General features: G+C 50.9%; 1 protein-coding gene across 1 annotated transcript in view; it reads right to left on the bottom strand.

Annotated features, from left to right (window-relative positions):
- FLII (FLII actin remodeling protein) overlaps positions 1-22,527 on the bottom strand; it is a 43,837-nt gene that overhangs the window by 8,740 nt on the left and 12,570 nt on the right. The window contains exons 6-22 of the mRNA XM_056866176.1: positions 21,327-21,488; positions 20,466-20,569; positions 20,206-20,381; positions 18,781-18,938; positions 17,532-17,616; positions 16,177-16,324; positions 14,688-14,821; positions 12,797-13,009; positions 11,207-11,386; positions 9,510-9,592; positions 8,534-8,608; positions 7,206-7,289; positions 5,834-6,005; positions 5,133-5,237; positions 4,185-4,376; positions 3,155-3,343; positions 2,326-2,465 (exon numbers count right to left, since the gene is read on the bottom strand). Coding sequence (XP_056722154.1) covers positions 2,326-2,465; positions 3,155-3,343; positions 4,185-4,376; positions 5,133-5,237; positions 5,834-6,005; positions 7,206-7,289; positions 8,534-8,608; positions 9,510-9,592; positions 11,207-11,386; positions 12,797-13,009; positions 14,688-14,821; positions 16,177-16,324; positions 17,532-17,616; positions 18,781-18,938; positions 20,206-20,381; positions 20,466-20,569; positions 21,327-21,488 — 2,400 coding nt within the window. The remainder of the gene's footprint in view (positions 1-2,325; positions 2,466-3,154; positions 3,344-4,184; positions 4,377-5,132; positions 5,238-5,833; positions 6,006-7,205; positions 7,290-8,533; positions 8,609-9,509; positions 9,593-11,206; positions 11,387-12,796; positions 13,010-14,687; positions 14,822-16,176; positions 16,325-17,531; positions 17,617-18,780; positions 18,939-20,205; positions 20,382-20,465; positions 20,570-21,326; positions 21,489-22,527) is intronic.

Below are 22,527 nucleotides of genomic sequence, written 5' to 3'. Positions count from 1 at the left end.
TAGAGAAAGTCGGCATATAAAAACCAACTCTTCTTCTAGAAAAGAGCAAGAGTCCAGTAGCCCCTTCAACACTAACAACATTTCTGGCAGGGTATGAGCTTTCGAGAGTCACAGCTCACTTTTTCAACTGAAGAAGTGAGCTGTGACTCACGAAAGCTCATACCCTGCCAGAAATTTTGTTAGCCTTTATGAGGCCACTGGACTGCTTGCTCGTTTCTCCTGAGAAAAAAATCACAACACTCAAAAACCAGCGGGAGGACATTTTAATCTTCCAGGACTTTGCACTGTAAGAGTGGCAGTCTTCAAACAGAGAAGCTTCAAGAGGAGATTACAGCGTGAGATTGCTGGACTGGAGTTCATTCACAAATTGGGAACAATGCCCCCCCTCAGGGCTGAATAGGGACACAGGATTCTTATCTCACTATGGCTAGATTCGAGTCCAGTAGCATCCTAGACACCAACAAGATTTGGGGATGTAAGCTTTTGAGATTCAAAGCTTCCTTCAGGCAGATACCTACTGGACTTGAATCTGGCTGTTCTACATGGCGACCCCCTGAAATTATCTCGCAAATTTTCTTCCTTGAAGCATTTCTAATCAAAAGGATTACATTTTGCATCGTACCCCTGCTTTCCTGACTCTGCAACGCCCCTTCCACCTTCCGACTGGGATACAAGAGATCTCTGTTCTGACTTGTATCTGGCAAAGGGAGCTTTGCCACTCCAAAGTCGCTACTGGCCTCGAATCTAGCAGATCAGAATAGCTACCTTCTGAAACCCGGCTGATGAGGTCTTTGCTCACTCAATACATAGAAGCCCGCTTTTCAAGGCCAAGAGAACCCGTTATCAGCTCATGTTCACTGTTCGACGCACCACAAGCAGTTCCAGGCGCCGTCAAGACGTTCTCGGGAGGGGCCTACCTCCCAAGCGTGGCCAAGATGCAAGCCGCCGAATGGCAGCTGCCGTACCACATTCATCCTCCTAGACCAGGGGGGGTCAAACACACGGCCCGGGGGCCGGATGCGACCCCTTGAGAGCTCTTACCTGGCCCGTGAGCCAGCCACACACACCCCTCTCTCGATCTGGGCTGGCGAGGCATGGCCTGGCCAAGTGGCATTGATGTCATATCCAGCCCTCGTAACAAATGAGTTCGGCACCCCTGTCCTAGACAGTCATCGCACGTTCCTCTGCCCTCTCACCCTTTTGGGGCGATGTCCAGCGCTAGCAGCAATGGCTGCTCGCTTGGGATAGGTCCGCGAACGGTGGACAGCCACAGAGGAAAGGGATGAGCAGTCCCTTCTGCCCAGAGAGAAAGGCTTCACAGCATAGGGAAATTAAATCCAAAGAGTTTCCGGCTAAACATTAGGAAGAACTTCCCGACAGTTAGAGCGGTTCTGTCATGAAGACAGTTCATGGTTGTGCTCCCAGGTGCTGTTTTGCAGTTCTCTCCAAGGCCAGTCCGTGCCCCGTGTTTAGACTTCATAGAGTCCTTCATAGATTCCTTTAGTGTGGGAATTGCCAAGTACTCCTTCCTGCCTCTGGGAGGGGGGTTGCCTGGGCTACTGGTTATCTCCTTTTGTTTTTCCATATATGCCACGTGCCTTGCCTTAGCCCCTTACTAGTGCCATTCTGAATATGGCTTCTGTAACCTGTCGATTCTAACCAATAAGACTGCTTTCGTGGACTTGCCGTCTGCTGGAATCTGTTTATGGATTTGCCGCAGGGCTAGAGCTCACAGGTTCCTCGGTGGAACAGGCTTCCTCAGGAGGTGGTGGGCGGTTTTGGCGGTTTTGAAGCAGAGGCTCGATGGCCACCTGTCAGCAAGGCTGATTCTGTTAACTGAGGCAGATCACGAGAGGGAGGGCAGGAAGAGCTGCGTAAGTGTTTGGCTCTCGTGGCCCTTTCTTGCATGCCCAGGGTAGTGCCGATCGCCACTCTAGGGTCAAGAAGCAATTTCCCTCCTGGCCACATTGGCCAGGGATCCTGGAGGGCTTTTTTGTGGCCATCTTCTGGGCGTGGTGTAGTGGGTCACTGTGTGCGTGTTGGGGTGGGGCGGTAGTTGTGAATTTCCTGCATTGGGCAGGGAGTTGGACTAGAGGACCCTAGTGGTCCCTTCCAACTCTATGATTCCACTCAATGATGCCTGCTTACAATGCCAGCTTTGCCAAGTACCCACAAAGAAGCTGACAAATGCCACCCTGGCAGAGAGGCATCCTGGTGTTTGGCAGTGGCTGACGGCACCGCAGGCTCCGTTGCCCCTCCCCCATAGAAGCGGTCCTTCTCCTGGGCAAGTGCGGGAGGGAGAATGGAGAACGAAGGATTCTTTACCGGCACAAGAAGACGTAGCAGTCCTGGGTGTGAAAGTGCCCAAATTCCTCCTCCGGCAGGCGGGTGAATTTCTTGCCTTCCAGGACAAAACCTTCCATGCCGTCCAAGTCTTCGTTCCATTCTTCCATGAGCTGCTCTGCCTGCCCCCGGGAGACATAAGGACATAAGAAAGGCCCTGCAGGATCAGACCCAGGCCCATCAGGACCAGCAGTCTGTTCACGCAGTGGCCAACCAGGTCCCTCCAGGAAGCACCCAAACAAGACGACTGCAGCAGCATCGCCCTGCCTGCGTTCCAAAGCACCTGATATAATAGGCATGCTCCTCTGATCCTGGAGAGAATAGGTGTGCATCGTGACTAGTAGCCATGGATAGCCCTCTCCTCCATGAACATGTCCACTCCCCTCTTAAAGCCTTCCAAGTTGGTAGCCGTCACCACATCCTGGGGCAGGGAGTTCCACAATTTAACTCTGCGTTGTGTGAAGAAATACTTCCTTTTGTCTGTTTTGAATCTCTCACCCTCCCGCTTCAGCAGATGACCCCGCGTTCTGGTATCATGAGAGAGGGAGAAAAGCTTCTCCCTGTCCACTCTCTCCATGCCATGCATAATTTTATAGACCTCTATCATGTCTCCCCTTAACCGCCTTCTTTCCAAGCTAAACAGCCCTAAGCGTTTTAACCGCTCCTCATAGGGCCCGTACGTGTCAGCAGGAATCGGCCGCCAAGCTCCGGGGCAGAATGGGATTTGAACCTGTGGCTTTCTGGTCTAGCCTGACCCTTCTCCTCTGGTAACTTCTGTTTTCTCGTCTCCTCCTCCCGCCCCAAGGCGTACCTCGCTGAGTGGCATAGGAGGCTGCCGGGGCAGAAAGAGGGCCGTGAGGTCGGCCTTCATCTGGTCCTTCTTCTCCACGTCTTTCTGCACTTTGCCCAAGAGACCGCCAACCTGCTGGACCGCCTCGGCGTTGCGGGTGTAGTCCACCTTCAAGACGTCGTCCCAGTTTTTGAATCTAGATTTGAAGACCTGTCCAGGAAGGAAGACCAGTAGCCCCATTAAGAAGAAGAGTTGGTTTTTATGATTCTACCACTTAAGGGAGAATCAGACCGGCTTACAATCACCTTCCCTTCCCCTCCCCACAACAGACACCCTGTGAGGTAGGTGGGGCGGAGACTTGTCCAAGGTCACCCAGCTGGCTTCGAGTGTAGGAGTGGGGGAACAAATCCAGTTCACCAGATTAGCCTCCACCGCTCATGTGGAGGAGTGGGGAATCAAACCCAGTTCTCCAGATCAGAGTCCACCGCTCCAAACCATCGCTCTTAACCACTACACGACACTGGAGAGGTATCGGTATCCAGCCCTGAGCTGGATGGCTCGGGCTAGCCTGATCTCGTCAGATCTCAGATGCTAAGCAGAGTCGGCTCTGGTGAGTACATGGATGGGAGACCACCAAGGAAGTCCAGGGTTGCCATGCAGAGACAGGTAACAGCAAACCACCTCTGTTTGTGTCTTGCCTTGACCTGGATGGCCCGGGCTAGCCCGATCACATCAGCACTCGGAAGCTAAGCAGGGTCGGCTGTGGTTAGTGGTTGGATGGGAGACCAACAAGGAAGCCCAGGGTTGCTACACAGAGGCAGGCCAAGGCAAACCACCTCTGCTTGCCTCTTGCCTTAAAAACCCTAAGGTTTTAAAACGCCTTAAACCTGCTGCAGCTTGACAGCACTTTCCTCCACCATGTGTAGGAGTGGGGAAACAAACCCGGTTCACCCGATTAGAGTCCACCGCTCACGTGGAGCAGTGGGGAATCGAACCTCGGTTGATCTCGTGCTTAGATCTCTCTCTAGTTGGCCCACGTAGGTCGCCTCACCTGGCACTCCGTGCCCTCCAAGTTCCGGATGACCAGGGCGTGCTTCGGGCGATGGAGCATGCCGCACAGCTCCTGGCCCAGCTTCAGGGCCGCCGCCCGCACCAAGCGAGGGGACTTGCGGCCGATCCAGATGAAAACGTCCGACCAGCAGTCCAGGATGTAGACGGACTTGGTGTCCAGCAGGCTCTGAAGCTACAGAAGAGAGAAAGCAGAGAGGGGATGGGGGGAGCCCCCCCAAAATCCACAGCAGTTACACCCCAGAAGCCGAAGGGCGGAGTGCTCAAACAGCCCCCACCTTGGAAAACTCCCTCTCGAGTTTGAGAACGGGCCGGCTGGTTCGAACAGAGGGTCGTTCCGGCCCAACATCCCGTTTCAAACAAGCACGAGCCGCCAATCAGATGGTTTGGACGAGCTCTCGTTCACAGACACTGGCGCTCAGAGGTAAACGGTATCTCTGAAGGTTGGGGCTCACTCCCATGGCCCCCTTATCAATGAGACCTCTCCTCCTTCTTGGCTGTGTAATAATCAGTGGTCCCCAACATGCTTCCTCCTTGCTTCCTCCTCAAAGCTTCTCTTCCCTAAAGCTAAGAGCCAACCCTGCCTTTCCTCCACCTATCTGGAGCAACGAGGGCTTCAGAAGACCTCCAAAAACAGCGGCCTCCATTGCAGAACCTCCCAACGGTTTGCAACTGGACCCGGCTCCCGCGGTGGCTATTTTCTCGCTTCACCCAGTACGTCCTTGAAAGCCCAAACGTGCCCACTGCTTTGACAAGGTTGGGGATCCCTCCATTTGAAAGCTTCCAAAATTTAGTGGCTATTCCCGCATCTTGGGAGAGTTTCACAGGTACTTAGCATCACACTCCTAGAGGGAACCACCCTACGGGGTTTTGGGAAACTGCTAGGAGAGGGAAAATCTTCTCCTGGACTCCCCGCAACCTCCCCGCTTACCAATCTCATCTCTGGGAGCAGATCCACGCTAGGCCTCTTCTTGTGCTCGACCGAGAGCTTATAGTTGATCTGGGGCAGCTCCAGGTATCCCAGACCTAAGCCGACCTGCGCGGGAGGTGAAAGAGAAGGGGACCAGTTTGCAGTGGTAGGGGCGAAAGCAATAGGAAGCCCACCCATTCAGGGTCCTGTACGTCCGGTGCAAACGCTGTCCAAATATCATCACCAATTTATTCCCATCCGAACTTCCTACAGATCTCCTGGTATCACAACTGATCTCCAGACAACATCAGTTCCCCTGGCGAATATGGCTGCTTTGGAGGGTGGACGCTGCATAGGGTTGCCAGCTCTTGGTTGGGAGCTACCTGGAGGTTTTGGGGGTGGAGCCTGAGGAAGGAGGGGTTTGGAGGAAGGAGGGACTTCAATGCCATAAAGCCCAATTGCCAAAGTGGCCATTTTCTCCAGGGGAACGGATTTCTATCACCTGGAGGTCAGTTGTAATAGCGGGAGATCTCCAGCCACCCTACCGCTACAGCGTTATATCCCACTGAGGTCTCTCCCCTCCCCAAGGATCTACCCCTAAATCTTCCCCAACACTGAGTTGGCAGCCCTACCTCCTGGGCTCCTGAACCATATATTCAAAGGATGCTGGAAGAATTGGGATCTCTGACTCATGTGGTCGGATCCAGAATCATTTCCCCCACCTTATACAGCTTGGGTCTGGGGGCCTTGAAGTCATCGGGGACGTTGGGCTTGATCTCTTCCGGCTGCCCCCCGAGGACGTCCCAGAACTCAGCCGTCTCCTGCGTCTGGCTCAGCAGGGTGATTTCCGCCTTCCCCTTCCGCTCGTTTTTGTTGATCTTCTCCGCAAAGAGCCTGGGGTGCAGGGGTGGTGGTGGGGGGGAGAAACAGAGGTAGAATAATTTTTTTTGAATTTTCAGTCGAATTCTTGGTGGAAGGATTTCCCAAATTTTGGGTCGAATTTTCAATGGAAGCAATTCCCAAATTTTCAGTAGAAGAACTAACCAAATTTTTCCAGGAGAAAAGGGAGCCCACCGCTTGGTAGCAAGAATTCCACTTTGCCAACTCATTACATGGCCTGTGTGGCTAAGTCTCTCGGGGAGCAGGTGTTGGGGAAGGTCTGTCTCCATTTGAGTACCTGGTATTTGATATTTGATTATATTGTTTTATTTCACTGATTTTATGTTTTATGATCCCTTTTTGTAACAATTGTAATAATTTTTATGCCAATAAAGGTCTATGAATGAATGAGTACCTGGGCAGCCGCTTCCAGGTAGGAGACTATACTGGCATTGCCATACAACGCCTGATACTTTCCTTCTCCTTTCTAAGAAACGCGACCAGGAACGTGATTCAAGGGTTACCTGTGAGCCTTTTAGGATAGGGTAAGATGGCTCATGCCCTGACCTGGATGGCCCAGGCTAGCCTGATCTCGTCAGATCTCAGACGCTAAGCAGGGTCAGCCCTGGTTAGTATTTGGATGGGAGACCACCAAGGAAGACCAGGGTTGCTGTGCAGAGGAAGGCACTGGCAAACCACCTCTGTTAGTCTCTTGCCATGAAAACCCCAAAAAGGGTCGCCGTAAGTCGGCTGCGACTTGACGGCACTTCACACACACACACATACACACAAGATGGCTTATTAGACTCCATCACTGCTTCTATTTTTAATCATTGTAATCCCTTCCCTTCCTTCAAGAGCTCAAGGTTATGTACGTGATTACCCCCCCCCCACACACACACACACACACCTTCTCTCATTCAGGGGACATCTTCCTCCGGCATCTATCAACCTTCCTCCCCCAAACATTTACCTATCAAGGGATTTGTGAGTGTTTCTTGGGGGGGGCGGGGACAGGCAGAGCAGCTTGAGGGGACACAGAACAAATGCCTGGGGGAGTTGGGCTTTACCCACCCAAGGAGGGGTTTGGGCATTTCCGCACATCTTCCGCCACTAGTCAATATTATCTTCCGCAGCTGCTGATGTTCCTTCGCCACCCAACTGAGGCACAGCTGGCTGGATCATACTATGGGGCAAGGCTGCTTGGGGGCTTACCTGGCTTTGGTGGTCCCGCTCAAGGTGGCCTGGCCCCCCCTCCAGATGTAGATCTCAAGGCCGTGGTCCAACAGGAAGACGAAGCTGCAAAATCCCAGGGGGAAAAAGGGTGTGGGGGAACAGCAAGATAGTCACGCGCTGGCCTTTCCGTAAGTCTGACACGCCGCAATCTTTGCTGTAAATCTAGTGTGGGTGGCTGCCCAGAGCAAAACCTGACTCAATTCTATCCAGGAAAACCAGACTGAGTTTTAAATTCAGGCACAGGAACACACAGAATCATGAAAGGGGCCATAGAGGCCATCTAGTCCAGACTGAGTTTTAAATTCAGGCACAGGAACACACAGAATCATGAAAGGGTCCATAGAGGCCATCTAGTCCAACCCCTTGCTCAGTGCAGGATCGGCCCAGAGCATCCCTGACAAGCGTTTGTCCAGCCTCTGTTTAAAGACTGCCACCTCAGTAGGCTGCCAATTCCACTGTCAAACAACTCTTACTGTAACATTTTCCCCCTAATATCCAGCAGGTACCTCTCCGTCTGCAATTTAAACCCATTATTGCAAGTCCTATCCTCTGCTGCCAACAGGAACAGCTCCCTCCTCTCCTCTAAGTGACAGCCCTTCAAGTACTTCAAGAGAGCAATCATGTCCCCTCTCAGCCTCCTCTTCCCCAGACTAAACATGAAGCTGCCTTGTACTGAATCAGTCCCTTGGTCCATCAAAGTGACTATTTACTCAGACTGGTGGCAGCTCTCCAGGATCTCCGAGGTCCTTCACATCACTTACTGCCAGATCTTTTAACTTGAGATGCCAGGGATTGAACCCGGGACCTTCTGACTCTACCACTGAGCCACAGCCCCTCCAAAGGTCCCTCCTGTCTGCCTACTCAGACTGGCAACGGCTCTCCAAGGTCTCAGGCAGAGGTCTCTCACATCACCTACTACCCATTCCTTTTAACTGGAGACGCCGGGGATTGAACCTGGGACCTTCTGCATGCCAAGCAGAGGCTCTACCACTGAGCCACGGCCCCCCTCCTCATAAGGATGGGAGACCACCGAAGAAGACTCTGCAGAGGAAGGCAACGGCCAGCCACCTCTGCTTCTCCCTTGCCTTGAAAGCCCCTTGCTGGGGCTGCTGTAAGTCGGCTGCAACTTGGCGGCACTCATGTATGTACATATCCTACGCACGGGGGTGTTTTGATGGTTTTAGTCATTCAAAAGCACAACTGTCCACCTGCAGAGTACTAGCACATTGGGCAGACTCTGACCACCAAGAGTTTCTGCTCTCGCCGTCCTCTTTATAGAGGCCAGATCATCTTGGCCGGTCACTTACCGAGGGTCCAGAGACACGGCCTTCAGCGGCACGGGCTCCAGCTTGATGTTCTTCTTGCCGTACACCCGATAAAGCCTGCGCAGGAAAGCAAAACCATTCTCCTTACCAGAAGCCCCAATTCAAAATGGAAGCTGCAGGAAACGGGGGGTATGGCTAGGTCTAAAAGACATTAAGAAAACTTAGATGCTTCTCTAGGCTGGAAAAAATTGGCGTGCCTTCTAACCACTGGCACAGATTCCCGGGAGAGAAAAGGCCGTGTGGCTGGGAAGACGGAGACTCAGCCATTCAGAAAGCGAAAGGAGACAAGTTGAACTGGGAGCCTTAAGGAGAAGGGGGAAGGAGAGAAGGAAAGCCAACATGGTGTAGTGGTTAGAGTGTCGGACTGGGATCTCGGAGACCCAAGTTCAAATCTGCCCTTACCATGGAAGCTCGCCAGGTGACCTTGGGCCAGTTACAAGCTCTCAGCCTAAACTACCTCTCAGGGTTGTTGCGAGGATAAAATGGAAAAGGTGAGAATGACAGCGTGTGTTTCTTTGGGTCTCCCCTGGGGAGAAGAGCTGGGTATAATATAATATCTTTTATTATGTTGTGTATTGTCTGATGTTGTGTGTCATGTTATAGAATCACAGAGTTGGAAGGGGGCCATAGAGGCCGTCTAGTCCAACCCCCTGCTCAATGCAGGATCAGCCTAGAGCATCCCTGACAAGTGCTTGTCCATCCTCTGCTTAAAGACTCCCCACAACAGACACCTTGTGAGGTAGGTGGGACTGAGAGAGTTCGGAGAGAACTGTGACTAGCCCAAGGTCACCCAGCTGGCTTCATGTGGAGGAGTGGGGAATCCAACCAGGTTCACCAGATTAGCCTCCGCCGCTCATGTGGAGGGGTGGGGAATCAAACCCGATTCTCCAGATCAAAGTCCACTGCTCCAAACCACCGCTCTTAACCACCACTACAAGGGGGTTGAAGGCGTCATCACCTGGTGATATAGTGCGTATCCTCCACTGTGAAGAAGCCGCTGGCGGTGCCCCCTTCAATATAGGAGATCTCGTGATCGAAGACCTGCCAAATGAGATCCGAGCAATTTTTTTTTCTAGCCTGCGTTTTCGACCAACATTTATTACGATCAAAAGATCAGTCAACAGCGCTTTAACAGCACAATTTACAGACAAATAGCAAACTCAAGCACAGAGATTAAAATGCATAACCTAATCATACATCAAAGTTAAAACTGTTTGGAATATCTGCTTTCAGCACAGAATTTGGAGCGGTCTACACAAAGATCTCCCTTCCAGTAGCACTGAGAGAAGGCAATTAAAATGGGTTAAGGTGAAAGCTGGCCCTGACCTGGATGGCCCAGGCTAGCCTGATCTCGCCAGATCTCAGAAGCTAAGCAGGGTCAGCCCTGGTTAGTACTTGGATGGGAGACCACCAAGGAAGACCAGGGTTGCTGTGCAGAGGAAGGCACTGGCAAACCACCTCTGTTAGTGAAAACCCCAAAAAGGGGTCGCCATAAGTCGGCTGCGACTTGACGGCACTTTACCCACCCACAAGGTAAAAGCTGAGCGGTATTTGGGGAATTCTAAAGGGTAAAGGCACAACATTTTGGCTACGATTCTCTACCACCGGACAAAGATGTGCCTTAGCTCTATCAGCTCGAAGAGCTGTATCCCAGATCAGTCGTTTAACACACACCCCTAAATCACAGGGTTTACCTGTGTTCCCCCTTGCAAAACCCTCCGCTCAAAATAAAACAGGCATCCCGATGCCAGTGCCGTGCCATTGCGTTCACACCCGTTCCCCTCTCCCCTGCCGTTCTCTGCTCAGTCCCGAACTTTAGCCCGCAAGCTTCACAGGGGTCTGAAGCGCTTCCACCCCGGAGTGCCGCTGGAAAAAAGGCCCCAATTTTTCCCCACGTAGACTCCTGCCTTGCAGCACGCAAATTGATCAAAGTTTATGTATCTTGTGCTACGAGCACATTGTGACTTAAATTGCAAGAACTTGAACACAGGGCCCTCGGGAGATACTGAAGGAGCACAAGAGTGAACTTGGGCCATTACACTGAGCGTTACCAGTTTGTGCACAGAGGAAAAAGCCATTTGCTTTTTATTCTGGGCTGATTAAAATCCATTCCCCAGTGGGCAATGAAGACGACGACGACGGGTTGGTTTTTATATGCTGACTTTCTCTACCTTTTAAGGAGCCTCAAACCGGCTTACAATCTCCTTCCCTTCCCACCACAGACACCTTGTGAGGTAGGTGGGGCTGAGAGAGCTCTAAGAGAACTGTGACTAGCCCAAGGTCACCCAGCTGGCTTCATGTGGCGGAGTGGGGGATCGAACCCGGTTCTCCAGATTAGAGTCCGCCGCTCCAAACCACCGCTCTTAACCACTGCACCACGCTGGCTCTCTTCCGTTGAAAGGGCTGCAAACTGAAATAGATCAATCAACGAAAGGTTTAGTTGATTAATCTAAGCGTGCAGCCGTGACAAATATTTTCAAACGCTTTTGTTTGCTGGAAGCTCTGTCCTCTCTTATCCTCTCCCTCATCGGCAGGACTTATTTTTTTGACGTTGCGTGCCCATCCCCTCCTAGGACAAAAGGGGATCAGCATCTCTCCTATGCAAAGAACCCTCCCCGTGGCAGAGGGATTTCCCTCCCCAGGCTGGCCCTTTACCTGGCTGAACTCGTCGCTCTCGTCCCCCATCTCCTCCCGGATGGTCCGGCACTCGGCTCCCAGGTAATTCCGCAAGTTGACCGCGTGGATGGCTGCACCGGCCTTCTTGTCCAGGGAGGCCTCCTGGCCGATCCAGTAGTAGATCTCCCAATTCAAGGAGCCGTTGTCATCGAGCAATGTCTGGGAAGAAGCCATTTTCTGAATCGGGCTTGCAGGTAAAATCATTCACCCTGTCCAGGTCTGACTGGCTAGAAAATGCAGCATCAGGGACTCAGCAGCATAGCATAATGCTCCCAGGTCCCCACTGACAGCATGGAGTAACCAATGGGGAGTTAACAAGTCAGGGCACCATAGAGCAGTGGTTCCCAACCTTTTTTTGACCAGGGACCACTAGGACTTTTTTGTTCGGTGCAGGGACCCCAAGGTTCAAAATAAAAATTCAGAGAATTTGAAAATGAACTTTAATCATAACTGTTAGTTAAACATTAAACTTAGAATAATATTTGAATATATTTTTATAACAGAGAACTTTTAATTGAAAATATTAATTTATTATGGGTTTATAACTTTGTTTTGCGGACCTTAATTTAGTTTCGCGGACCCCTAGGGGTCCACTGACCCCTGGTTGGGAACCAGTGCCATAGAGGTTCGTGGGGAGGGGGTAGAGGGGGTCCGCTATTGTGCTCGTGTACGGCAGCATTCATTCCAAAGGAAACCCCAACTGAAGGCCAAGTTTAATTCTTGCATTTTCTCTCTCTTTCTGATGCGGTGGATTGGGAGACTCTGATTCAAATCTGGGTTCAGGCCCGAAGTTCATTTATTTATTTCAATGCTTCTATTCTGCTTTTCTCCCCACTTTGATCTCAAGCGGCTTACAATAGCATTCTCCATTTTATCCTCGCAACAACCCTATGAGGTAGGCTAGGCTGAGAGAGAGCGCCCTTTTTCTGGGATTTCTTAGGTTTGCCTTCCTGTTGGACTGTGTCCTTGAGATCTATGTCTGAAGAGGGGGCCAGGCCACCTTGAGCAAGACCGCCAAAGCCAGGTAAACCCCCAAACCAGCCCTTCTGCTTTCTCTCCCACCCCTTGCCCATGGTACAAACAGGGAAGGGCTGTGGCTCAGTGGTAGAACATCTGCTTGGCATGCAGAAGGTCCCAGGTTCAAACCCCGGTTAAAGGGACTAGGCAGGTAGGTGATGTGAAAGATCTCAGCCTGAGACCCTGGAGAGCCACTGCTGGTCTTAAACAATGCTGACTTCGATGGACCAAGGGTCTGATTCAGCGTAAGGCAGCTTCATGTGTTCCTGGGCCAAGGTCACCCAGCAAGAAGAGTGGGATTTGAACCTAGGTCTCCCAGTTCCTCATCTAACCACTATGTCAGATCTCTCTCTTCCAGCCTAGGCTGCCCTCGCAGGATTGTTGTGAGGCTAAAACAGGACAGCCATACGGTGACCTAGAGACGAAGGGAAGTCCCTGGTTCAGCCCTACCCCTGCCTCGAATTCATGACAGTTATCCCTTCGTTGTTCAAAAATATTCACCTCCCGCCGGCCCTCCTAGGCCGACGGCACCCCCCGAAGCCCCCAGCTCACCTTCAGCACGATGTAGCAATCCGCCTCGTAGAACTTCCCATGGAACGCCTCGTCCACCATGACGGGGATGAAGTTCTCGATCTGCCAGATGGAGACCCCCGGCAGCTGCCCCACGTCCTCGGTGAAGAACTCGGAGTAATTCAGCTGCGGCTTCTCCAAGCTCTGGTCCCATCGGCGGGTCTTCAGGTCAGTGTACTTCAAATCCCCATTCTCCTAGCGGGCGAGAGACACGGGGTCAGCGCCAGAGGGACGAGACGAGCGGGAAACGGACCCGCTGCCTTAGCAGCGTTATCCTTCCTGCTGGTACAGATCTCGTGTACAAGAATCCTCCGTTCACACACTCCGCCTGGCCCAAGCAAAGCCCACCCTCATTAAGTCTCCTTTCCCCAAAGGCCCCCCCAACCCTGCTTCCACCTCTAAGGGCTTTCCCGTTTTCCACACCGCCCCAACTTGGTGCAAAACCACTTGGGCTGCCCCCCCTGCACTGTCTCAAGCACAGAATCCCTACCTCCATCATCATCTTTTTGAAATTTATTTTTTATGATGTGATATCAATAAAAACAAAACATAAAACAAATGCCCTGACCTGGATGGACCAGGCTAGCCTGATCTCGTCAGATCTCAGAAGCTAAGCAGGGTCAGCCCTGGTTAGTATTTGGATGGGAGACCACCGAGGAAGACCAGGGTTGCTGTGCAGAGGAAGGCACTGGCAAACCACCTCTGTTAGTCTCTTGCCATGAAAACCCCAAAAAGGGGTCGCCATAAGTCGGCTGCGACTTGACGGCACTTTACACACACACAAAACAAATTACAAATAAGAACTGAGATTGCTATAAATTATATAGAAGGACTCGTGCCAAGGTCTCTTCCAGAGTTAACATAATAAACACATAATAGCAAACATATCATTACTTGGAAAAAAGATTTAAAAATTCAAAAGTACAAGAATAGGCAATATATGATAAGTAATTAAATGATGATGACAAAGAAGGAGAAGAAGAGTTGAGTTTTATATGCCGACTTTCTCTACCGCTCACGGAAGAATCAAACCGGCTTACAATTGCCTTTCCTTCCCCTCCCTACAACAGACACCCTGGGAGGTAGGTGGGGCTGAGACCGCTGTAAGAGAGCTGTGTCTAGTCCAAGGTCACCCAGCTGGCTTCATGCAGAGGAGTGAGGAAACTAACCCGGCTCACCAAATCAGGCTCCACCGCTCCAAACCACCGTTCTTAACCACTACACCACACTATTTCGATTCGTCCCAGTAAGTAGATGGTTTCTCAGGTAGTTTGAGTAAACAATTATAGAACTGCTTATTAATTAGATTTCTACTACGAGTTCAAAAATCTATCATTTGATAGACAATGTTCGATTTTTAGGGGAATGGGAGGATTGGATGAAATATTGTGAATATGAATTAAAACTGGGGAAAATGGAAGAATACTTATTAATCTGATCTAGAAGACACAATTAATATTAAGAGTTATAATCATTTATATTAATAGAAGATGTTTTATGAAAGTTAAATGAATTTATGATAGTTAAGATCAGACCAATTACGATGGGATGAATATTTTATTAAGAGGCGGAGAGAGGTGATGGGGAAGCCATAAATTTTCCTCTAATTTGTTTTTTTTTTGTTATGAATTCAAGAAATTATAACAACATAGAGTTAGAATTTTGAATTTCATATTGCTTTTATTGTTATTTACTATCATGGAAAATTTGTATTATAAAAACCAATAAAATTATTATTAAAAAAAAATCTATCATTTGAGAGAACAGAACAATAAGAGCAATAAGTATTATCAATAATTCATGACTTACATAACAGAGCATCATGTTCCCACTCCTCCCCCCAATACCCCTTCTTAAGAGAAAGTATCAATACCTCCATCTTCTTGTTTTTCTCCTGTGCCACGTCGGACATTCCTTTCAGCACCTGCTTCGCCTGGTCGTCCTGCGTGGAGTCTTTGCGCCTCCGCAGGCGCATCTTCCGGGCCAAGGGATCCTTTGGGCTGCTACCTGAAAACAGGATTTTTTTGGGGGGGGGAAGGGGAGGAAAAGCATTAAGGGCTTGCTTATAGACAAAAAAACGTGAAAGGGGGCTTACAGGGCACGCGCTAGATTTGGGAAGCGAAGACAACCTTCTTGATATTGTGAAAGACTTTGAAGAAGAATTGGTTTTGATATGCCGACTTTCTCTACCACTTAAGGAAGAATCAAACCGGCTTACACTTGCCTTCCCTTCCCCACAACAGACACCCTGTCAGGTAGGTGGGGCGGAGAGAGTGCGACTAGCCCAAGGTCACCCAGCTGACTTCATGTGGAGGAGCGGGGAAACCAACCCAGTTCACCAGATTAGTGTCCGCCGCTCATGTGGAGGAGGGGGGAATCAAGCCCGGTTCTCCAGATCAGAGTCCCCTGCTCCAAACCACTGCTCTTAACCACTGCCCCACGCTGGCATGGGAGGGGAAATCACCCCTACCCTTTAAGAAAATCCAGGGCAATTAATCCACGTTTTTTTCCCTCTGCACTGTGCAATGGAGTTCATACTCTTCCAGCAAGGTGAGAAATACTGCAGGAGAGAAACGCAAGTCCTTTCTAGTCTGATCTGGCTTGCTGTCATTTTGAAGAAACAGAACTTGACTTCTCGCCTCTCAAAAGCAATCACTGTTCCTCATTTATATAAAATTAAACTCCAGGCGCAAGATTTTTGTTTGAAAGGAATCAGAAATACCCAGGGTGCCAAGTGGGAAACCTTGAACCTGTCACTCATTCTCAGCCTGACCTACTCGGCAGGGTAGTTGTCGTAATAATACAATGGAGGAGAAGAAATCAATCTCGTTTGTGATCTTACTGGGTGAAGAGCAGGCTATAAATAACTACATGAATACCCTTCCTGACCCACAGACTCTTAAGAATTGTCTGCGCTCAGAGGAGGCTGCCTGTCGCACCTCTAAATGAAATACTGCTCTCTGAGCTGGCCTCTTTCCACATGGAGGCAACACAGGGGGTGGGATCTTCTGACCAGGGGTGTCAAACATGTGCCCTGCGGGCCTGTAAGCAGCTGAGGCAGCCACCCCACCCACCCCGTCCCGATCTGGGCTGGAGAGGCACGGCTCGGCTCACCCAAGTGACATCTATGTCGTATCCGGCCCTCGTAGCAAATTACTTTAACGCCCCTGATCTACTCTCTAAAAGCAGAGGGGTTCTTTTGGAAATTTAAGAGGGAAGTAGATCTCCCATCTTATTTAAGAAGAGCACCTTGGCCATTGGGGTGGGGGAAACTGCCGCAAACTGACGGCCACCTGAAACCCCTTGAGAGGGGAACCCCCCACAAAATCCCGGACAACAAGGTGAGCCCCTTCCATGCTCACCCACTCCAGCGGCTGCCACGGTAGCTGGAGAGGCGCCAGCCAGCCGCAGCTGGTTCTGCAGGGAGAAGTCAATGTTGTACCACTCGGAGGTCCGGTCCACGGGCTTCGGCGGCATCACCAGGTTGGGGTTCTCGCGGACATCCAGGATCTACAGGAGGAAAGAGCAAGGAGGGCCGGTGGCTCAGTGGCAGAGCCTCTGCTCAGCATGCAGAAGGTCCCAGGTTCAATCCCCAGCATCTCCAGTTAAAGGGACCAGGCAAGTAGGTGATGGGAAAGACCTCCACATGAGACCCTGGAGAGCTGCTGCTGGTCTGAGTAGACAATACTGACTTTGATGGACCGAGGGTCTGATTCAGTATAAGGCAGCTTCATGTCTTCAAGGAGAAATGGCAAAAATCCAGACCCAGAGAGTGTCCGTGGCAGAGTGGAGATTCGAACCTGGGTTATCCAGATCCTAGTCCGACACTCTAACCACTATACCATGCTGTCTCTCAAATGGAGTTTTAGCCCCATAAAAATCTGTGCTGGCTGTTCCCTTCCCAGATTGGCTGTTCTAGCATCTGACCTGCCCCTCCAATACACTTCAGTGTAAAAATATAGAACCATAGAGTTGGAAGGGCCCACCAGGGTCATCTAGTCCAACCCCCCTGCACAATGCAGGAAATTCACAACTACCCCCTACACACACACACACCCAGTGACCCCTGCTCCACGCCCTCTGGATCCCTGGCCAATTTGGCCTGGAGGAAAGTTGCTTCCTGACCCCAAAGTGGCGATCGGCATTACCCCGGGCATGGAAGAAGGGGCCATGAGAGCTAAACACTGACGCAAAACCCTTCCTGACCTCCCTCTCATGAACTGCCATCGAGCCTCTACTGAAAAATCTCCAGAGAAGGAGAGCCTGCCACCTCCCGAGGAAACCTGCTCCACTGAGGAACCGCTCTGTCAGGAAGTTCTTCCTAATATCCAGACGGAAACTCTTTTGATTTAATTTCCACCCGTTGGTTCTGCTCCGACCTTCTGGGGCAACCGAAAACAGCTCGGCACCCTCCTCTATCTGACAGCCCTTCAAGTACTTGAAGATGGTTATCGTATCACCTCTCAGTTGCCTCTTTTTCTTTTAAGGAGCCCTATCAGGTTTCCCACTGAGCCGTATCTGGATCGGGACTCGTAGGCTGAAGCACTGGGTTCGAGAAACATCCCATTTATACAGGTCGATGTTACAGATCTGCTTCGACCACCTCAACTGAAGCGTACCAGGGTCCGGAACGGTGATGCAAACCACCCTGCCCTCCCCTACCCCGAGAAATAAACCAGGTTTTCCCTTCTTGCACCTGTTCCATTCCAAACCTCACCTCGATATCCGTCAGGAAGTGCACCGCCTCAGGCAGGGTGACTAGCCTGTTCTTGTTCAAAACCAGCTTCCTTATCTTGGCGCACCTGGAGGGAAGAGGAAGAAGCCCCAGTAAACACACAGGAAGGTCAGAAGCCGCCTCAGCCCGAGGCAGTCTACCTGACCCTCTAGCTCAGGATTGTTTGCTCTGACCGGCAGCAGGGCTTCAGGCGGAGAAAGGTCTATTTTAACACCTGGCGTGCAGGATCCATAAAAAAACATGCCATGTCTGCACCTGGCCCCATTCTGGCTTTTTAAAAAATCTGTATGGGAGCCAGGTTCAGAATTAGATATATGATATACGTACATAGAATCATAGAGTTGGAAGGGACCACCAGGGCCATCAAGTCCAACCCCCTGCTCAATGCAGGAAATTCACAACTACTTCCCCCCCACACACACACACCTAGTGACCAGAAGATGGCCAAGATGCCCTCCCTCTCATCATCTGCCTAGCCCTAAGGTCACAGAATCAGCATTGCTGACAGATGGCCATCTAACCTCTTCTTAAAAACCTCCAGGGAGGGAGAGCTTACCACCTCCCGAGGAAGCCTGTTCCATTGAGGAACCGCTCTAACTGTTAGAAAATTCTTCCTAATGTCTAGACGGAAACTCTTTTGATTTAATTTCAACCCGTTGGTTCTGGTCCGACCTTCTTGGGCAACAGAAAACAACTCGGCACCCTCCTCTATATGACAGCCCTTCAAGTACTTGAACATGGTCCCGGCTTCTCAAAACGGCAGTCCTAAAAACGGCCACGTAGGGGTCTAAAAAGGGGAAGGTGGCCGATTGAAAGGCACGGGCTTGATCCAGATGGCGCAACGCCACCCCTTCTTTCAGATTCACACTGGACGGTTTGCAAATCCCCATTTGCAGAACGTTCATCAGTTATGAATTTTCAGCGCTTTTAGGAACAATTGTTTCCTCCATGCAGAAAAAGCCCCAGCCATATTTTCCATCGTATCTGGGAGGACGGGGCACTGCACAGAAGCCGTTCGTTTGTCCGAGCACCCGCTTTTCCTCAGACTCGAATCCTAGACAATGTGCCGCCTGAACAACTCACGGGGCCAGAGCGGCTCCATCCGGCACTCAAACCGTGCCCCGATCTCCAGACCCTCGCTTCGGTGGAAAGGTTTCCACTGGGAAAGGTTTCCACTCTGGCCACTTTGGACAAGGGTGTCCGGGGAAAGGGGGGGGGGCTTGCCACATACCGACAGAGGCTTTCTGGGATGAGCTCGAGGTTATTGTTGGCCGCCATGAATTCCTCCAAGTTGGCCAGTTTCCCAATGCCCGAGGGAATCCCGTCGAAATCCAGCTTGTTGGAATTCAAGTACAGCTTCTTTAGCTTGATCAGCTTGCAAATAGCTGACTGGGGAGAGGAAAAGAACAAATATATATATATATATATAAGCATGCTGTTAGGCATTACACCATCAGAATTACCTTCGCAACTTAAAGATTTATTTAAATATGCTACCACAGCTGCCGGAACGGTTCTAGCGAGGAAATGGAAGCAGGCACTCCTTCCAGACATAGAAGAATGGAAAGAAAAGCTATTGGAATATGCAATTATGGCCAAAATGACCAATATGGTAAATAATGATAAGAATTATGAGCAATTTTATGAAAAATGGAAACTATTTTATCATTGGTTCTTGTAGGTTATCCGGGCTGTGTGACCGTGGTCTTGGTATTTTCTTTCCTGACGTTTCGCCAGCAGCTGTGGCAGGCATCTTCAGAGGAGTAACCCTGAAGGACAGTGTCTCTCCTCCGTGTTACTCCTCTGAAGAAGCCTGCCACAGCTGCGGGCGAAACGTCAGGAAAGAAAATACCAAGACCACGGCCACACAGCCCGGATAACCTACACGAACCAATGAACTCTGACCGTGAAAGCCTTCGACAATATTTTATCATTATGTTGAGGTTTAACGATAATAAAAATAAGTGAGTAGATGCCAACTGATTATAGTGTTTATGGTGTTGTGAAACTTGATCCAATTTTATATTTTGACTGTGCAGCCATAAAATATGTCTGATAAGGCGATTAGTTTAGGTTGCATTATTAATAATGTTAAAGTTCTTTTTTTTCCCCAAGCTGGAAAGCCATTTTGATTGCATAACTGGGTTGAATAAGTATGGCAATGGAATCTGTTTGATTTGCTTCTCTATTGGTCTATTGTCATTTTCAAGGGTATTGCTGAAACCCTTATTTCCCCTTTCCCCCCTTGTATTCCCCCTTATATGGAAAAAAATATATAAGCAGGCAGAAGAGGAAGAAAGGCCTACACCTGATCACTAGTTCCCCTAACACTGAAGTTAATGGTACCCAAAGCAGGGACTCACGATCTTAAAGAATGGGCAAACTTTTCAGACAATCTGGGCTCGATAAAAATCACAGCCCCCCACGTCCTCTGCGTCGCCTCAGTACAGACTCAAGGCACTTTGCCCCGTCACCACCTGAAGCCCCGTCCTCGCCGCTTGAAGCTCCACCCCTAGTGGCAAAAAGCTCTGCCCCTCGCTTCCTGAACACCGCACCCCCGGTCACCGAACGCCCCGAACCAACCCGCGGGTTGATACACCCCGAGGGACGCGGGCCGACGAGAGCAGCAATTTGCGCGCCGGCGGACGCCACCCACCGGCAGGGAGGTGAGCTGGTTTCGCGACAGGTTGAGGGTCTCCAGCCGAGTCCACTGGTCGATGCAGAGGGACAGCTCGGCGATCTGGTTGCTGCTCAGGTTGAGCCGCCGCAGGTTGGCCAAGGTGTACAGGCACTCGGGGATCCGGCTCAAGTCGTTACAGGAGAGGTCCACGTCTGGACACAGACAAGGGAGACGGTCACAGGGGCGTCCGGCGCGGTTGAAGGCGCAACGCCGATCTCGCACAACAGAACTCTTACCGGTTAGGTTGGTCAACCCATCCAGGCTGGTGGGGAGGTTGCTTTGAGTCCGTTGCGTGTTCCGGAGGTGAAGAGTTTGCAAGGCGATCATTGCCGGAAGTTGCCTTGGGTTTGAAAGAGGGGATAAGTGATAGCAAGAGAAAAAAAGAAGAGTTGGTTTTTATACCCCACTTTCCTCAATCGTAAGGAGGCTCAAAGCAGTTTACAATCACTTTCCCTTCCTCGCCCCACAAAGGACACCTTGTAAGTGGGGCTGAGAGAGTTCGGAGAGAACTGTGACTGGCCCAAGGTCACCCAGCAGGCTGCATGTGGAGGAGCAGGGAATCGAACCCGGTTCTCCAGATTAGAGTCTGTTGCTCATGTGAAGGGCAATCAAACCCGATTCCCCACTCCTCCACATGAGCGGCAGACTCTAATATGGAAAACTGAGTTCAATTCCCCACTCCTCCACATGAGCGGCGGACACTAATCTGGAGAACCAGGTTTGATTCCCCACTCCTGGGTGACCTTGGGCTAGTCGCAGTTTTCTCTAAATTCTCTCAGCCCCACCTATCTCACAAGGTGTCTGTTGTGGGAAGAGGAAGGGAAGGAAATTGTAAGCCGGTTTGATTCTCCTTTTTTTAAAAAGGGAGAGAAAGTTGGCATATAAAAACCAACTCTTCTTCTGAGTGGGGATTCGAACCCAGGTCTCCCTGATCCAAGTCCAAAATTTGAGCCACGACACCACGCCGGCTCCAACAACAGAATGGAGAAAAACTTCTGGATGGCTGAATTCGGCACGCCCAGCCAATTCCCTTGCCTGCATACGCATAGCAAGCAAGACTGCCTACACCGTCCATCGCACACCTGCCCTCCCTTTACCTGAGCTGGGCGTGCATCAGCGGATTATTATTCAGAATCAACGTCTGTAGGTGAACCAGGCGCCGCATCTGAGGGGGGAGGCTCTCCAGCTTATTGTCGCTCAGGTCGAGGTACAACAGGTCCGTCAGGTTGATAAAGAGCTGGTTGGGGATGTTGTCAATGCTGCAGGGGTGGAGGAGAAGGGGGGGAAAGACAGACAGATAGATGACACCCTCTTTAACAGCCAGGCAGGTTCTGGCTCCTGCGACTTATGCACTAGCTTGAGGGCGGGGACGGGTAAAGAGCATGCATGATCGCACCTCTGATATATTTTTTTTAATCACACCAGGGCGCTGCGATTCCCAGCAGGTTCCCAGAACATGCACGTGCGGGAAAACAGACATGGGTGGGGATCCTCATGGGACGGCTTTCTCCCCTGTGAAGCCTACTTTTAAGATCTTCCCCAGAGGCTCCGTTGCATGCGCTTCTGGATGCTAGAGGGGAGTCGGCCAAGCACACCCAGCGGGGCCTTCTCGGCCCTGGCCCCAAAAGTTTGGAACTCCCTCTGCAGGGAGGCCTTTAAGTGGCAGCGTCGCCTTAGCTCTGCCTCTTGTGCTCCCCCAATCCTGCCCTTGTTTCTCCTGAGGGACTTAGATCGTGAGGGAAGTGAGCCCCGTTATCTTCCTCTTCTGCCTCCCGTCAGCCCTGTCTACCGAAGACTGGAGAGGGCAGCCAAATACATCTTCGTTGGCTGTCCCTCGGGCCCTTTCGAAGAGAGGGTGTCAGGGACAGACAAATCAATCTACAGGTGAACCCTGATTCAAATCGGCCCCGATCTCATAAGGTGGTAGGGTTACCAACTCTAAGGTGTGGAAATTCCTGGCGATTTGGGGGTGGAGACTAGGGAAGACAGAGTTCAATGTAGGCAGATCATACGAGGGAAGGCAGGAAGGTTTGTGTCGCTTTTTGGCTCTCGTGGCCCTTTCTTACATGCCCAGGATAATGCCAATCGCAACTTTGGGGTCAGGAAGCAATTTTCCTCCAGGCCAGATTGACCAAGGATCCTGGAAAGGGGGAGTCTGGCCATCTTCTGAGCATGGGGTAGGGGTCACTAGGGGTGTGGGGGGGAGGTAGTTGTGAATGTCCTGCATTGTGCAGGGGGTTGGACTAGATGACCCTGGTGGTCCCTTCCAACTCTATGATTCAAAGAGTCCACCCTCCA

The sequence above is a fragment of the Euleptes europaea genome, chromosome 21, assembly GCF_029931775.1.
Source record: "Euleptes europaea isolate rEulEur1 chromosome 21, rEulEur1.hap1, whole genome shotgun sequence".
Taxonomy (NCBI): domain Eukaryota; kingdom Metazoa; phylum Chordata; class Lepidosauria; order Squamata; family Sphaerodactylidae; genus Euleptes; species Euleptes europaea.
This window is presented reverse-complemented; position numbering and strand designations above follow the sequence as displayed.